The sequence below is a fragment of the Mus pahari genome, chromosome 2, assembly GCF_900095145.1.
Source record: "Mus pahari chromosome 2, PAHARI_EIJ_v1.1, whole genome shotgun sequence".
Classification (NCBI taxonomy): domain Eukaryota; kingdom Metazoa; phylum Chordata; class Mammalia; order Rodentia; family Muridae; genus Mus; species Mus pahari.
The window spans coordinates 594,788-613,699 of record NC_034591.1 but is presented as its reverse complement, the minus strand read 5'-3'; the positions used below and the strand labels follow the sequence as shown (position 1 = coordinate 613,699).

The following is an 18,912-nucleotide window of genomic DNA, read 5'->3' as shown; positions in this document are numbered from 1 at the left end:
CTTTATTTTTATTTTATTTTATTTTATTTTATTTATTTACAGTCTATATTTTATTCCCCCCTCCCCACACACACACCTGTTTTCTTATAAAACCAGAACCACCAGTCCAGCCAGGGTGGTACCACCCACAGTTGGCTAGCCCTCCCATATAGATCACTAAGAATATGATCTACAGACTTGCCTGTGGAGGCATCTCCTCCCTCCTTTCAGATGTCTGTAGCTTGTATCAAGTACTGTAGCTTGTATCTGACTTTTACCTTTCAGTGCTGAAATTACAGGCATGTGGCACTGTGCTCAGCTTCAGCCTGTTTTATAAATGCTGTGTTAGTAGTCTTACGGCTTAGGAGCAATAGCATGACAGTGGAGGGTTTTAACAGAGTTATATGGTCACAAACCCATATTTAGTCTCTTTTCCTACATGAAAGCCATATAAGTTGGATTCCCGATAATCTAACAGTCCAAAGTATTAACAATAAGCCATGAATGTTTAAAAGTTTAAGCATGGGCTAGTAAGATGGCTCAGCAGTTAAGAACACCAACTGCTCTTCTAAAGGTCCTGAATTCAAGTCCTAGCAACCACATGGTGGCTCACAACCATCTGTAATGAGATCTGACACCCTCTTCTGGAGTATCTGAAGACAGCTACATATAATAAATAAATCTTTTTTTAAAAAAAAAGTTTAAGCATGTCGTTCAGTTTAGAAGAAAAATCTGAGAATGACTTAAAGGCCATCAACTGTATGCCCATAATTTTATCATAGTTCCTTTTTAAAAGGCAATGTATATAAGAATCTTAGTTTTCTTCTAAAGATATGTATAAATATCTTGTTTTAGTTCTAACGAATACAAGTTAACATTTAAGCAGTACAGATGTGACATTTAAACTATACCTTTTCCTGTGGTAATTGATGTTTGCATTCTAGCAGAGTTTTTGTTTATAAAAAGATAGAGCAGCTTAAAATTGTAAAACCTGTTAAAGTAATGTTTCAGTTCAAGAGTTGCTTTATGGGGATGGAGAGACGGCTCCACAGTTACAAGCACTGGTTACTCTTCTACAAGTCATGGGTTCAATTCCCAGCACCAACAGCTCACAACCAGTACCAGGTCTAATGCCCTCTTCTGGACTCCACTGGTGCTGCATGCACAAGGTGCCCAGACATGTATAAAGGCAAAAATCATCAATGCAGGTAATTTTTTTTATTTACATGTTGAAAAGTCAGACATGTATAGGAACTCACTGTCACAAGGATCAAATACAAAGTGACTCATGAAACCCTTGTCTGTTTGCAGTCATATGTCTGAAAAGCTTTCTTTTTAAAAAAAAAAAAAAAAAGGTATTGCAGTTACTTATGCATGTGGGTACAAGTATACCATGGCATGTGTGTGGAGGTTAGAAGACAGCATTTTCTAGAGTCAGTCAGTTCTCTGCTTTCACCAGTTTTTTGCTTGGAAATTAAACTCAGGTTGTTGGGCGTGACAGCTGGCACCTTTATATGGAACCATTTCCCTGGTCCTTGAGGCCTTTCTTTCTAGTCAAGTTCAACTTGGTTATTTGAAGTTATTTCTAAACCAACTACATAGATTTTTATATTATTCCAATATTTTGAAATAGCACTTTGTATTGTTCCCAAAATCGTTTTTAAAACTACGTTTATTTATATGTGTGTTGCCTGCAAGTATATCTGTGTGCCGTGCACATGCAGTATCAGTGGAATCCTGAAGAGGCTGTTGTATCCTCTGGAGCTGGAATTGTGGACGGTTGTTAGCCACTAGTGCATTCTGGGAACTAAATTCAGTCTTTTTGTTGTTGTTGTTGTTGTTTTGTTTTGTTTTTGTTTTTCGAGACAAGGTTTCTCTGTGTAGCCCTGGCTGTCCTGGAACTCACTCTGTAGACCAGGCTGGCCTCGAACTCAGAAATTCACCTGCCTCTGCCTCCCAAGTGCTGGGATTAAAGGCATGTGCCACCACACCCGGCCACCTAAATTCAGTCTTTTGCAAGAGTCGCAAGTGCTCTTAATGGCTGAGCCATCTTTCTAGTCCCTGTTCCTGAAATCCTCATATACTTTTGCAAATATCAGTTCTCCAGTATTTGACATCTCAGGTTCTTTTTGGCTTTTTGGGGACAGAGACTAATTCTGTTGCTCTAGTTGACCTGAAACTTAATGTCTAGACCAGGCTGTCCTCAAATCCAGAGAGATCCACCTGCCCCTGCCTCTATACCCAGCCTACTATCTTGGCTCTTTCAAAAATATTGTTTTTAATTTAAATAGAATTATGTCATTCACCCACTCTCTTTCCTCCCTGCATCCTTTCCCAGCTACTATTTCTCAAGCGCTTCTCCTCGGTTGATAACTATACTTCTTTTATCATTGTCACACATATGTATATTTGTATGTGTATGTATGCACAAATACACACACAACCTGCTGACTCCATTTTTGTTCCTATGTATATGGTTTGGGGACTGACTGTTCTATATTGGACAGTCAGTAACGGGGCTCATTCCTGGGAGAAGCTAATTCTCTTCTTCCTAGCAACCGTTAGTTGTCTATAGTTCTTTGTTTAAGAATGGGTCCTAACATGTTCCCCTTCCATGTAAATATGCCCATTGATATTGTCATTGTTCCAGTCATATTTATGCAGCCACTTCTAGGAGAGAATGTAGAGAATGCAGTAGACCGTCTGGTTCTTACAGTCTTTCTGCTCCTTCTTCCAAGATGTTCTCTGAGATGTAGATGCAGGAGCTGTGTTGTAAATTTACACATTGGGACTGGGGTCCCTAGTATCTGTTAATCCAATGTACTCTATCATTTTTCTGTGATGGTCACCATTTACTATAAGACAGAGTTGTCTTTGCAGAGGGTTTCTAGATACACTTATCCAGGAAAGGTGGGTCTTAAACCAACAAAAAGTGCAGGGGAGAACCTTTGGTTCTTAACTACTGAGCCAACTCTCTAGTTCAAGTGCTTTCAATGAAGGATTTCAACATACACTTTTTATATATCTACTATAGAAAGTAAAGCCATTAATGTTAAAAAGTTTTATGATTAAATACAAATGGGAAAGACTTAACTGTATTTCAATTTCTTTGAGTTTAAGAATTAATAAAATTTTATGCTACTAATAACAGTTTTCATGTAGAAAATATCATGCCTTATATTAATGGGCTTTTTAAGTTTTACATGAAGAGAGATTATGTTGTATTGATCATTTTTAAAAAGTAGGATATTTTACATACTTTGTCAGGTTTAATCTTTAAAATGACTTTCCACAATTAATATTTTCTAGATGAGAAAACCGAAGTTGATATTTCAAGTCTTGCCAATTATAAACTAGTTCTATCTTACAACTATTTTCAAGCCACTATACCATATAGCATCAAGTAATCTGTATAAAACATATGATAAAATATGACTCATTAAAGTAAAGCTGGCTTCAAGGAAGAATTGAGAAGGTATATGTAAGTATATGCAAATAACTGCCATTTTACATAAAGAACTTCATTATCTAGCAGTCTGAAACAAATCCCCTGAGAACATGGACCAACATCTATACATACTGTATTTATATTTACCAGTTTTCTCTTATTGCCTTCCTTTTTCATTTTATAATGTAGAGCATAGCATTTAGTCATCATGTATCTTACTCTCCACTAATCTGGGCGTGGATGTACAGTCCTTGCAAGATCACCTAGGTGACCTTAATACTTTTCAAGAGTTTTCACCAGCAGTTTGGTAAAATGCCTCAGTTCTTGTTTCTCTATTTTTTTTTTTCATTTGGGTGGACATATTTTCATGAAAATATTATAGAACTTAAGTATCTTTTTTTAGTGTCAGATTACATCATGTTAGCATTTTACAGGATGTGTTAGCATGGGTCATATCTGTCATGTGTCTCAATTGTAATTTTACTTTATTCACATAGTATTACTAGATATATTAGAAACATTATTTGAATATGTGCTAACAGCTTTCTCCTCAATCTTCTGCTGACTAAAAGAAATAAAAAGATCTATGTTGTTGGTACTGTAAAAAGTAAAAGGAATAAAACTATAAGTGATATAGACACCCCACCCTACCCTCCAAAAATCTAGGATTTTCCAAACTCCTAGGACTAAGAAGTGGATTTAGCAGGCTCACAAGGCCAGTGTGCAAGTTGAATCATGAGTATGGGAGGTTGTTGATGTAAGTTTGTGTACATAAGCACTCTGGTGCACATGTTGCAGATGTCTGTAGCAGCCAGAGTTTGATGTTGGATATCTTTCTTGATTGCTCTCCACTTTAGTTTTAGAGAGACAGTCTCAGCAAACTAGAGCTCGTTGAGTCAACTTGGCTCGCTAGCTAGCATACCCTAAGAGTCTGCCTCTGCCTCCCAGAGTGCTAGGGCTGCATGTATGCGTAGCCATGGTCAAGTTTTACTTGTATGCTGGAGATCCTTGCTTAGCAGGCATGTGACCAACTGAGCCATCCCTTCAGCCCTTTATTTTTTTTTAAGAACCATTTATAATAGCACCAACAAAAGAAATGTACTATAAATCCAATTTATACATTTATGAAAGATTACATGTTACATAGAAAATATCACTTAAAGGTTTTCATTTAGACAAAGGATGGAAAACAGCCTCAAATAACAGCAGCTATGCATGTGAGAAAGCACAAGGACATAGCTGGCAACATTCTCCTCAAGGCTTCTGAGGAGAATCTGAATGGCATGAACTAAAGCTTTTAAATGATGTACAGACTTTCAGGCTTATTGATCAGATTTTTAAAATGAGGCAGCACTGAAAATAACAAAGCCACAAAGAAGATTTTTGATGCCATTATGCCTTTTAGCATGAGTAACAGTAATATTTAATGCACATTTAGAGTATTGATTTTTTTAAAGTTATCTTGTAACTATTTAAAGTACCCCCGAGATGCCATTGCTTTATTAGTTTTTTCTTTATATCTTTGATGTAAATTACTGTTCCTGCAGAACATTTTGATGTTTTTATATAAATCAAAAAATTTGTTGTTAATCTAATAAACAACTTAGGAAATGTTTATAATTGAGCAGCATTGTTTCAAGGGCACTAAGGCCAAAATGACTGAACATTTTCATATTTTTTTTAATTGATGATTGTATTATCTTATACCCAATGTTCCCAAAATTTGACTAGAAAAATTGTAGAAATTATCAATAATTTCAGCAAAGTGTTATGATACATAACTGACTTACAAAATTTACCAGTCTTAATATACATAAGTAACAAGCATGCTGAGAAAGAGATCATGGACACGCTCCTCTTCCCAGTTTCTCAAATAAAATAAAGTATTTAGAATATACATTACAAAAGAGGTTNAAAAAAAAANCCTCTACAATGAAAACTTTAAATGTGTGAAGAAAGAGATTAAGAAACATAGTAGAATTCGAAGACCTCCCAAGCATATTATAGCTTTTTAGAATTAACATTGTGAAAAAAGACCTTCCTACCAAAACAATTTACTGATTCAATGAAATCACAATCAATATCCTCATCTCATCATTCACATAAATAGAAAGAAAATCCTCAAATTGATATGGAACAACAAAAGACCCAGAATATCCAATTAGTCCTAGTGTTTGTTTCTATGCATTCTGCTCATTTTAAGTGCTAAGTGCATCTGTCTAAGACCCCAGCTTTTATACATCTGTTTCTATCGTATCATTGATTTTTAAGTCAGTCGTACTTTCAATCCTCCATTGTACCCATTTGTCCTCTTCTCCCACAGTTAGGAATCTCAGAACTCACTCTTAAAGTCTTTGAGTCTTAGTGTATTCATCCATAGAATGGGTATTGGTTGTATATGATTGTCTTAGAAAGGGTGAAGGAGTTGGAGGAGAAACAAATGCAATCTTTATGGGAGTACTTTGAAAATCTGGTGTAATTTGATAACTAAAAATTGTTATGTGATGTTGCTATTTTGTTTTCTTCTCTAGATTTTCAGCATCCAACAAAAGAAGCTCCAATGTGTTTATTACTTCAGCCAATTCCAGGGTAGATACCATAGATAATCCAAATTAGTTTGGGAAGCATGGGTAACTTGAAGACTGTCCTCATTCCATCCCAGGACTGCAAAAGTCTTGGAGGGGACATTATATACTCAGGTTTCCAAAATTACTTGAGACCTGGAATGTTTCAACTAGAATCTGCTGCACCTACATGTAGATTGATATCATGCCTTTTCCACTTGAACACCATTTTGTGGAGGGGTCACTTGACATATTGAGGTCAATAGTCTGGAGTATTTGGTTCTGTTTTCATTTCTTCAGGTTGCCTAAGTTACTGGTGCTGTGTTCATGTGGATCCCATCCTTCTTGGCTTCTTACACATATTTATTTGTTATAACCATGCATCTCTTTCTAAATCAAAGTTATATTTTCATATTCTTGAGAGATACTTCACAATCTACATCTCTTTTATATTTGTATAGATAAATATGTACAGTAAGCTGAATGGAGTTCTTATTAAAATAACTTAAGCCAGACCAGTGACACTCACTTGTACTCTCAGCACTCTGGAAGTGGCACCCAGAGGAGGGTCACTAAGCCAGCATAGAGTCCTTAGTGAGACGCTATCCATAGCACAGCAAAGCACCGTGGTTAGGTGCTCGGAGCCGTAGACAACCGAGAACGGGTACACTGCCCTGCATCCTGTTAAACAGGAGAGTAAAGTAAAATCCAGGTTGTCCCTGAAAAATTCCAGAAGAATCTATTATATATGGTGAGAAGTGTAGAGTGTGAGAGAATGTTTTCTTCTTCAACTTGAGAAGAGACCATGAAGTAGTATGTCAGGCTAAAATCTCAGCAACTCTTTTTGCAAGTACTATGACAAAATAATGTATTTATAGACTTACATAAAGTAGTTATTTCACAATGATAATCTTCAGGTAAATAGATTGGGGGTTATTTTGTGGTTCTTTTTTTAAAATCAGAGTCTTATGTTCCACGGGGTGCTCTCTACCTCACTATTTAGCCTAGTATGATCTTGATTGAATTCTAGACCCTCCTGTCTCCTTCTCCCAAGGGCTGGGATTACAGATATGTGTCACCATGCCTGGTGTTTTAAGAGCGGGAATCAAACCTGTGACTTAGTGCATGATTGACAAGCATGCTACCAACTGAGCTATGTTCTTAGGCTCTGGGTTTTGTGTTTGTTTGGGGGAAGTCAACATTCATATTTTAAAAAATTAATGAATATATTTGTATATTTAAAACTTTAAAAACCAGTAACAGAAACATTAGTAAACACCTAATTTGTGGCCTCATTAAGGGTAATGATGAACCAGAAGATGTAGTTCTGTATTAAGCACATAATTCCTGTTTCTAAAATAGACTTGGCTGATGTCATACCCTGATAGTTGGAAACTAAAACAGTAATGTCTGCATATTGAAGTCAGCCAAAGAGCTTTAACCATCAATATTAAGTACAACCTCAGTACATCAAAGGTACAACCCCTGGACACACTTTCTGGGATTTAATCTATTCAGTAGGATTCTTTGAAATTCTCCAGGCTATTGGGATGAATAGCTACATTTGAAAACCACTGTGTTATAAGAAACTGAAAGGTTTTTCCGTCCTTTAAGTTGTATTCTTTCTGAAATTGTTATTGCCCTGAAAAAATTCATTATACAGCATGAATATTATTTTTCAAGTGATTTTTTTTAAAGCTATACTTGGGTAGCCAACCCGTCATTGAATAAAATGGATAATGTATATATCCTCCGCATTTACATTTCTGCCTTCTATATTCTCACACATTACCTAAGAAATAAAACAATTATATCCCTACCCTGTAGAAAAACTTTCAGTTATCTGTCCATTTAGATTAAGTTGTAAGTTCCTTATCTGTCCCAACCTGTTTTCAGTTTTACCACCTGTATGTAATTCAGTGCTAGAGTCTAACAGCCGTGCATGCTCACCATGTCTTCCAGAGGGCTCTTTCTTTCATACCGTGTATGTTCTTGTTTGTGCTGTCTTCTTTGTTGCTAATGGTGTTCATTGTAGTTCTGCTGCTGTGATGAAATACCTGAGAAAAAGGTGGAAGGGCTATTGCTCCGTTATAGAGTATCAGGGCCTGTGGTGGCACAGTACGATATGATGGGAGCATGGAGTAGAGGAATTCTGTTTACCTCAAGATCACAGGGAAGCAAGAAGAGTAGAGAAGGGACTTGGGTCTCAGGATCCTCTTTACAGGCATGTTCCCCAGTGTTCAATCCTAGTAGGTTCACAGGCTGATGACCTAACAAATGGGTCTTTTAGGGGGACAGTCCCATCACAGCAACAGTAATTTAACAATAGATACGGGACAGGGTATTCTAGCATTGAACCATTTAAACAAGGTCTGTTGTAAATAATTTACGTAAACTTTCTCTTATAAACTTTATACCTGTGTCTGAGGCATAATCATTTCCTTACCGTACAGATGAGAACTTGACATTTTCAGGGGGTAAAAAACTTGCTTAAAAGCAGTGTTAGGAAATATGGCATTTCACATTTCAGATCTCTTTTTCATTTCACTTTCCCCTTCCCCACCCACATTGCCTATCATCAGATGCTCATCATGACTCCACATGTAGAGTACAGAAGCATTTGATGTTTTGAGCCTTGCTTTGAATCCTTAATAGAAGAATATTCAATGACTTTAAAAGGTAGGATAATCATTAGCTTCATTTCTTCTGTTTGACCAATTTTATTAGTTTGCTGTGATTATCTTAAGGATTCTGTATAGTTATACATGTATTTATATTTTAAGTCTTTTTCTTGTAAGTACTTGCAGTTTCACTTTTCCCAAACTGTAGCCCAAGACCTGCAATTCTTTTTTTTTTAATACTATCCAAATTCACCTTTTTTTTAATTAGATATTTTCTTTATTTACATTTCAAATGTTAGCCCCTTTCCGGTTTTCCCCTCTGATAACCCCCTATCCTATCTCCCCTCCCCCTGCTCACCAACCCACCCACTCTCGCTTCCCTTGGGATTCCCCTACACTGGGGCATCAAGCCTTCTCAGGACCAGGGGCCTCTCCTTCCATTGATGTCCAACAAGGCCATCCTCTGCTACATATGCGGCTGGAGCCATGGGTCCCTCCATATGTGCTCTTTGGTTGGTGGTTTAGTNTCAGGGAGCTCTAGGGATACTGGTTGGTTCATATTGTTGTTCCTCCTATGGAGCTGCAAGCTCCTTCAGCTCCTTGGGTCCTTCCTCTAGTTCCTCCATTGGGGACCCTGTGCTCAGTCCAATGGTTGGCTGAGCGCATCCACCTCTGAATATGTCAGGCACTGGTAGAGCCTCTCAGGAGACAGGTATATTAGGCTCCTGTCAGCAAGCACTTGTTGGCATCCACAGTAGTGTCTGGGTTTGGTGACTATATATGGTATGGATCCCTGGGGGTTTCGGGGGCAGTCTCTGCATTAAGACCTGCAATTCTTAATTTCATTTGTTTTTGTTTGTTTGTTTTTAGTGGCCCACAAATTGACTTAGTAGTACCTACATATAATTAACTGGACTGTGTTTTAGTCAGGTTTTCTACAGGAATAGAATTGATAGAATGAGCCTGTGTGTGTGTGTGTGTGTGTGTGTGTGTGAGAGAGAGAGAGAGAGAGAGAGAGAGAGAGAGAGAGAGAGAGAGAGAGAGATTGAGATTGATTGATTAGAGTGTTTATAGGTTGTAGTCCTAGTAGCCCAGTAATGGCTTATCATTTGACCTTTTAGAAGATCAAGATTCCATTAGTTGTTACGCCAACGAACCTGGGTGTCTCAGTAATTCCAATCTGGTGCTGGAGTTTCTGGAGTATTCCTAGAGAGCTTCTGGTCTTCCCATCTGTGTTAGAGTTCTGAAGAAATGGATTTTAATACCGGCAGGCTAATGCTTTAGCAACAACAGAATAGGTGGACTTGGCAGCAAGAGTGAAGATGAGTAGCAAAACCAGCTTCCTTTTTCATGTGCTTTGCCTAGGCTGCTGTTAGAAGGTGTGGCCCAGGCTAAGGGCGGGTCTGCCTACCTCAAATGATCCAGTCTAGAAAATCCCCGCAGCTGTGCTCAGCTGCTTTTTGTTCATTCTTGAGGTCACTGGATTGACCATCAAGATTAGCCATCATTTTATTCAGCCATAAGTTCAGTGCAGTTGCTTCCTGCTCATGTGAAGAGAAAAGTTGATATATGTAGACAACTTTTCTAGGTCAAGTACAGCTGTACAACCTTATATAGTCTTTGTATGGGGAAATGTTAAATTTTAACAAGAAGTTAATTTTAGCAACATTAAAAATACAATAAATTTGGCAGCATGTAATAGTGTTTATTCCTTTCATCTGCTTCCCAGATGTTATTAACATTTGTAAATGTCTCTTTAGGATGCTGCTTTGTAATTACCATGTTATGGTCTAACTTGATAACTTCTCCTTCATTAGAATGTGAAACATGTTGTAGAAGTACTCAAGAAGTGGCTGAAGGAAGAAAGAACGTGCCACTGCCTATCAGAAAATAACAAAACATGGGAAATACAACCACCAAATTCCGCAAAGCACTCATCAATGGTGATGAAAACTTGGCTTGCCAAATATATGAAAATAATCCTCAGCTAAAAGAATCCCTTGATCCCAATATTTCTTATGGAGAACCCTATCAGCACAACACACCGTTACACTATGCTGCTAGACATGGAATGAATAGAATATTAGGGTAAGTAGTTCTCTAAACCCATTGATAAGTGATCAGTGAAAAGGAAAATGCTTGTGATCTTTGAAAATGTATAGTATTGGGACTTGTCCATGTTATATGATCTATTCTGAGTTCTAATAGTAAAGGTAGTTCACATACTTGTTGCTTTGAATACATTTCTGTCCACACTGTAATGTAGAAAACAGACATTAGATTACAGAGGAAAGTTGAGCACTGTCAAGGGTAAGAGTGAACCGTAGCCAAAGGGACCAGAGCAGTGTAATCTCCCACAGGGAAAGTGCTTGGGGAGATTAAGAGCAATTCAAGGCTGTTAGCATTAGAAGTGAAAGTAAAGACTTTCACTTTCCCTGTGTGGTACACAGTCCTTTCCTCGTTATCCAAATTACAAAACTAAGGACTAAACCCAGGACTCCTATTACTGGACTGGAGATCTGGTCATCTTAGCTCTGGTGTGACTTCTGAACTTCCTAGAATGTCCTTAATAAACAAACAGTTAAACATAAAATTATTAGCTAGCTGGAGTCTTTCTATTTACAAAGGAAAAAGTGGCACCTCAGTGTTCCCTCACCTAAAAGTCAGTCAAAATGGATCTGTCAATCAACTGGTCAACAAAAAATCTCTCAGGAAAAGTTGTCTGTTACAGTAGAGACTTGAGAAATACTACAAAAGCTGCCTAAAATATAAACTAGACACTATGATCTCTTTGTTGATTTTTCACGCCCGCTCCTTAAGAGTATCCATTGTTCTGCTGTGGTCCCTTTGGACCGTTGGCTGCCAACAGACCCCTGAGAGGAAAGGGGCCTCATGGACTCTTCCCCAGTTTATGGTAAAATGCTGACTAACCCAGTCTGTGTAAATCACCACAGCTTTTGTGAGTTAAAGAGTGAGTGTAACAGTGTCTGTGTCCTGTCTAGAAAACACCTTTTTGCTGCTAAGCTCCTTGTCCCCTGGCTCTTGCCTTCTTTCCACCTCCTCATCTTCAATTCTCCACATCCCAAGTAAGGCTGGGCTGTTATGGTTTCTTTATTAATCAGTCTCACTGCAATACAGCACTGCTTTCAAATGGTGAATGAGAGCTGAGGCTCTAGGCTGACATTTACTCAAAATCTAATTAAATCTTTCAAGTAAAACAACAACTGCTAGTCTTTAATGCTAACAATAAAGTTTCTCAAGCGAATGCTAAAATGTTGAAGGACTCATTCTTTATATTCAACTGACAGCTTCCTAATTCTTACTTTTTAATAAATTGGTAGTGATAAAACCCAATGTAATTTATTGTACAATAAAAGATGACAACATTTAGAAGTTCTCTGTAACTCACTGAATCAAATATATTTCACATTGGTATTTGATTCTTTTAAATTCTGCAACCTTAGTGGTGGTGCACACCTTTAATCCCAGCACTTGGGAGGCAGAGGCAGGAGGATTTCTGAGTTTGAGACCAGCCTGGTCTACAGAGTGAGTTCCAGGACGGCCAGGGCTATACAGAGAAAACCTGTCTTGACACTGCCCCCCTCAAAAAAAAAAAAAAATCTGGTTTTCTTAAAATTCTGCATTGATTAAAAAGTTAAAAATGTCACTTAAACCATTCTATTTTTAATTAACACTACAAAAAGTTGATTCATACAGTTTCCTCCAACAGAATACCATTTGATAAAGAGACCATACAGGCCAGAATGCTGAGAATAAATGACAATAGTGTGCCGAGCCCGACCTGTAAGAGTTGACCACTTGTTAGGTGGTTGGTGTAGTGCCGTTATTTGAAAAGGCAATTTAAACTTACTTTTCCATTTCCTAAGTTATATGAAGTCTATATTTTGTTCTTATACTATACTTGAACCAAAGTATGTTAAAATAGATTATGTCCTATGAAAATTCATCTGGAGGTTCTAGACCTAAAGGAGTGGATATAAGCCCCATCACTAACCCAGAAGCAGTCTCCAATTGATAACCATTTGTAAATGAAAATTTAGTTTCCACCAAGAGGGTCTCAGTAGGGAAACAAACTACTCTCTTAAGGATACGCTGCATGCCCAGCACTAGATGGCCAACAAAAAAATAAACTGAACAAAAATGCCATGTTAGAACTTTTCCTTTATTTTAAATTTTTATTATTTTATTTAAGTAACCTTTTGCTGTGTAACATCCTCTGCCCCTCCTCTTTTTTCTTTTCTTTTTCCCTTTCCTTATATAGTCTCATTGCTTTATAGGCAGTAAAGTTTACTTCTGTTGTGTGTGCATGCATGCGTATGATTCATGCACAACAATGCCTTCACTACATGTGCCTCAGCTCATGGTGGATGTCAGAGGACAGCTTTAAAGAGTCGTTTCTGTCCTGCTACATGAGTTCTATGAGTAAAACTCAGATTGTCAGCCTTTTGTCACAAGCTCTTTGCCTTCTAAGCTACTTTGCTGGCTCTCCATCTTAATTAAGTGAATTAGTCAGTGACACACCTCAATAGAAATTGGATTTTCAGCTTTGAAGTAGACTTAACCCTTAAAATTGTTATCTTCTCTGTATTTTTAGGTAGGAAAAAGTTGTTTTTATCCTTCCTTTCCATTTTAGGACTTTTCTTTTTGGTAGAGATGGAAACCCAAATAAACGGAATGTGCACAATGAAACATCTATGCATTTGTTGTGTATGGGACCTCAAATCATGATATCTGAAGGAACCCTTCATCCTCGCTTAGCACGGCCTGTGGAAGATGATTTCAGAAGGGCAGATTGTCTGCAGATGATCTTACGATGGAAAGGAGCAAAACTTGACCAGGGCGAATACGAGAGAGCGGCTATTGATGCAGTTGATAACAAAAAGAACACACCCCTTCACTATGCTGCAGCCTCAGGGATGAAAGCCTGTGTAGAGGTAAAACCTGCTTGCTTTTCAGAATTCTGTGCTAGCAAATTGTGTGTTGATAGTATGTGGTAGTCAGGGCTTGCTTTGTCTTAGCAGTTCTCACCTCTAGTCACTCTAAAAGAACCAAAGCCCTTTGTAAGCTTTTATTTATAAGCCCTTACACTGCTTTAGGGAACAACAACCAAAGTGCAGCTTTGCAGCTTTTCAGAAGATAGTGTAATAAAAATCAGTAAGAATAATTGTTAGTATCTTTTAAGATATTAACAGGTCAGTACTCTTATACTGAAAATAGTAGGGGCTTTTGTCTGTGTTTGCTGAAAATTTAATAGCCAATTTCTAAAACTTTGTGTCTTGGATATGGGGGAAGATAACAACTATTACTTATTGATGTATTATCTTTACTTGATTTGTTTATTAATAGATAGCTGTTGATGGATGCATTTGTTATACTCCTTTTTAAAACCTTTTCTTTAAAATGTCTTTTTTCCCTTGAATCTGTGTTCAAGTATTCCTGAATTCATACTATATTTTGGCAATTTTTATTTATAAGAATCTATTATATATTACTAATATATAAAGCATCTTCCAAGCTTAGATAAAAATCACTCAATCTTTGATTTCTTAAAAGATGTTGTAACTGTGATACAGCTCCAACAGGAAAGGTATCCTGGCAGTTGGGCGTCAGGGACTATCACAGAGTCACACTGCTCAACAAACCTCACGTAAGAGATTTATTGGGAAAGACAGAAGACAGTGACCACCTCTTGCTCGAGAGAGAAGCAGCAAAGAACTGAGTAGGAGCCAGACTTTATATAGTTTCTTGTCGGGTGGAGCTTTCCAGGATGGTCTGGGATTGGTGAGATTTTATAGCCCAATCTTGGGGCAAGCTCAGGGATTGGTAGGATTCTATGGCCTGATCATGGGCTTTTCTTTCTCTGTAGGGCAGAGACAACTACTTAGGCCTTTCCTGTGCTTACCTCCTAGGGAGGGATAATCTGTGGGGACTCACCCACATGTGTGGGACTAGGTGGTTCTTAAATGTGTTAAGGTAGAAATAGCTTGTTCTTGTTAGTAGCAATAATATTTTAATTTCTGCTTTAGTAACTTGCTTCTAATAATTCCTAGTAAGGAATGCTAAGTAGTGGCCAGTTTTTAAGTGTATTTACAATGTTGTACATATTAAATTGTTGAAAAATGGGGTGGTAATTTTACCAGTATGTTATTGCTGTTCACAGAGGGGTATGTTACATAGCATTTGTAAGGCCTTGATAAGTGTATTATCTGTTTACACTGCCAGCATATCACATGAGCCACTCTGCTTGGTGACCGTTCTCATTTTTTTTATTCCAAACACTCCAAATGGAGCCTTATGAACAAACACCTCACATTTATTCTAGCATTCATTGACAAATTTCAGTATAGTATTTGCTCTTGCTCAGCTCTCGACCCTTAATGACCTTTTGTCATGATTATTATCAAACTAGAAGTGGTTTCCTAGCATAAGTGCCTAAACACATGGTAATATGTAATACTATGTAACTAAAGTTCCTAGAATATCATGTATTTTATGAAATTTACTATCATGGGTAATTTAAATACTTTTAAACTTCTCTACCTTATTGCTTACATTTTTATTTTAAGAATAATTGGAATAAATACCACTTCTATAATTTTTAAATATTCTTAATGCTTAGTGGTACCAGGTATCATATAATGATATACATTGTGTAAATAAATACCACCAGAGGGCTGGTGAGATGGCTCAGTGGGTAAGAGCACTAACTGCTCTTCCGAAGGTCCTGAGTTCAAATCCCAGCAACCACATGGTGGCTCACAACCATCTATAATGAGATCTGACTCCCTCTTCTAGAGTGTCTGAAGACAGCTACAGTGTACTTACATATAATAAATAAATAAATCTTTTTAAAAAAAGAATTAAAAAAAAACTTTAAAATAAACAAAAAAAATAAATAAATACCACCAGATATTTATTATTTTTCATAAAACTGTGAGACCATCTAGTGATGGAAGGGGCAGATATGTCCTGTATTGGTCTTGTTGGTACTTATGACACATTTTGTGATAGTTTTCTCTGGGGTGCTTGGGATAAATCTCAGGATTATCTCAAAAGACCCCTTAGTCACTAAGGTTTGATTCACTAACACTTCTCTGCATAATCTTTAAACTTCGAGATTACTCCCCCAAGCCCAGTAGGTCCAACCTTTTTTTTATTTTTATTTTTTATTTTTTATGATTTTTTTTATCTTTTAGGGATTCATATTTATGGAATCATTCTCTAGTTGTTAATTTTGATTCTTTTCCTTATATGTATTAGTATTTGCTTTGGCAAAATACTTAAGGCACTCACACTCACAAAAGTAACTTTGGAGGGAAATTTTTTGACTCATAGTTTGAAGTTGTAGTTAGTCATAGCCAGAAAAGCATGTTGGGATGAGTAGCTCTAAGGGAGAAGAGGGTACATCTGGGGCTTCTCAGTCCTTGAGAGAGTAGAAAGCAGACCGTGGGACTGGGCTATACAAGTTCAAAACTAACTATCCTACTCTACTCACTCTTACTAGTATGTTCTTAATCAACAAAACACACTATAAAATAACACACCACCTTACAGCCTACTTCAGTGACCCATTTCCTACAGTGAGGCTCTACTCCTAAGGGTTCCACAGCTTCTAAAACATTACTATTAGTTGGAAATCAGAAGTTCAGACACATGAGCCTTGTGGGGTGGGTATGTTTCACATTCAAAACACAACAGTGTGTTTATTTAAGAGTAGAATTTAGTGAGTTATGTGGGGCTGCAAAGATGGCTCATTTGTTCTTCTTGCCCCAGGGGTCCTGGGTTCCCAGCACCCACATAGTGCCTCACAACCATACCTGTTTCCAGTTCTAGGGTATCCAATATCCTCTTCCGAACTTCAGGTACTCACATGATAATATGCATACGTGCAAGCAAAATAATCATAAATAAATCTAAAAAAGAAAAGAATTTAGAAACTTATTCTGGGGGCTGGTGAGATGGCTCAGTGGGTAAGAGCACCCGACTATTCTTCCGAAGGTCCGGAGTTCAAATCCCAGCAACCACATGGTGGCTCATAACCATCTGTAACAAGATCTGACTCCCTCTTCTGGAGTGTCTGAAGATAGCTACATATAATAAATAAATCTTAAAAAAAAAAAAATAGAAACTTATTCTTTGACAGTTTCCTCTGCATTTAATAATTTGGAGTTTCCTGTGGTTCCCAGTTTTCTGTCTGTCTGTCTGTCTGTCTGCCTGCCTGCCTGCCTGCCTGCCTGCCTGCCGGCCGGCCTGCCTGCCTGCTTGCTTGCTTGCTTTTGAATCAAGAATCTCTAATATGTAGCCCTGGCTGTCCTGATACTACTATATAGACCAGGCTGATTTCGAAATCACAGAGATCCACCTGCCATGAAATACTTGGCTTAAAGGCAAGGGTCACCATGTCCATCTGTGGGTCCTCATTTTGAATCATCGAAATGAAATGTTTATAGCAATACTCCTTCCTGGGTACTATGTTTCCATAAGTGTTTCCTTATACACATATACTCACACTATGCGTAACAGGAAAATTATAACCTTAATTATAAAATGCTTTTAGAGCCTTCAGATAGCAAGATATTAAAGGCTTTGTACAGAATTGTATCTGTGGTGGTGGCACACACCTTTGATCCTAGCACTCGGGAGGCAGAGGCAGGTGGATTTCTGAGTTCGAGGCCAGCCTGGTCTACAAAGTGAGTTCCAGGACAGCCGGGGCTATACAGAGAAACCCTGTCTCGAAAAAAAACCAAAAAAAAAAAAAAACAAAACTAAAAAACAAAAGAATTGTATCTGTGTCTCTGTCTCTGGTGCCTTGCCTGACTCCGATGAAGTTTCTCATGCTTTGTTGCTCCTATGTTGACTTCCTTGTAAGTATACTGTAGCAGTCTCAAATTGAGTGACTCTGAAGCTGGGCTCAGTCACCTCTCTGCTAGCTTGAGTATCTGCTTTCTCTTAATGATGCTGCCCTTCTCTGCAAAACCTTCATACCTTGGATTATTCACATATGCTTCTCCTTCTCCCTCATTGTAGCAAATTAATTCTGCTCATTAGCAGAATAGGACTCTTTGTCTGCATTGCTCTAGTCAGTCCCTTCCTTTGTTGTTGCTCTTGCGTGAGACATACTTTCACAGAGCCCAGGCTTGACTCTATACAGCTAGAGATAACCTTGAATTTGGTTCTCCTGTTTCCACCTCCTAAATTACATGTATGTACTGCAGGCCTGGTCATCTCTTTTTTTTTTTTTTTTTTTTAATCTGTTTTGGCTGCTCTCTTCATACTAGATGCTTTAATTCTTTACCTGTATATTTTTCAAAACTCCCTTAAATAGGAAAACCTGGAATTTGATAAATAATAATTATCTAAAATTATTTGTGAGATAATAGGTATGCAAAGAGTAGATTTAATTGTTTAAAGTTAGCAGTTTGGGCTCATTGTGTAAAGGCTCTTGCCACTCAGCCTGATAACTTGAGTTCAGTCCCCAGGACCAACATGGTGAAAGGAGAGGACCAATTCTTGCAAATGGTCATCTGATCACCACCCATCCACCATGTCATCTGCATATTCCACATTCAAAATATAAATATGCAATTAAATGTCTAAGTGTATAAGGTAAAGGGGGAAAGGTTGCTCAGCAGTTAAGAACACTGACTATGCTTCCAGACCAGAGTTCTAGTCCCAGCAATCACAGAGCAGCCAACAATTTTCTGTAACTCTAGTTCTAGGAAATCCAGCGCCTTCTTCTGGCTTTGGAAAGCACTGTATACATGTGGTACATATACATGCAGGCAAAAGACTGATACATATAAAATATTGTTTAATAAATAAATGCTTACATGATATGTATTACATATAAACTGTAAATAATATTCCTATAATTTTAATGACTTCATATGCCAGAGAATTATTTAAGAGTTAGTAATTTTTTTTCTATTAAAGCCTAAATAATAAATATTTTAAGCAACTTAGCTAGTGTAGCCTATGAGTGACTGTATGTTAATATGTAAACGAAGTATAGCAGTGTTCCAAAACATTGTTAGTTTGTGAACATTGCCAACTGATTTTCTTACAACTCTTATGTGTCATGAAATATTCTTCAGGTTATTTAAAGTGTTTAAGAATATTAAAATCCATACAGAAGAGGCAGCCAGCTTGATTTGGCGCAGTTTATTAGCCCTCCATGAAATACAAAGAATTGGGAAAAGGAACCATACCTCAAAAACACCCTTACTCACTGTATACACACACACACACACACACACACACACACACACACACACACACA

At 37.5% G+C, this 18,912-nt stretch overlaps 1 protein-coding gene across 6 annotated transcripts in view; it reads left to right on the top strand.

Annotated features, from left to right (window-relative positions):
* The window catches only part of Ankib1 (ankyrin repeat and IBR domain containing 1), a 93,112-nt gene that overhangs the window by 14,937 nt on the left and 59,263 nt on the right, over positions 1-18,912 (top strand). For 3 of the 6 annotated variants that reach the window (XM_021190256.2, XM_029535608.1, XM_029535607.1), the window contains exons 2-3: positions 10,430-10,700; positions 13,267-13,567. In XM_021190256.2, coding sequence (XP_021045915.1) covers positions 10,513-10,700; positions 13,267-13,567 — 489 coding nt within the window. In that variant the 5' untranslated portion in view covers positions 10,430-10,512. Of the gene's footprint in view, positions 1-3,277; positions 3,461-8,573; positions 8,671-10,429; positions 10,701-13,266; positions 13,568-18,912 lie in introns of those variants that run through there. The other 3 variants (XM_029535604.1, XM_029535605.1, XM_029535609.1) reach the window with 3 other exon arrangements.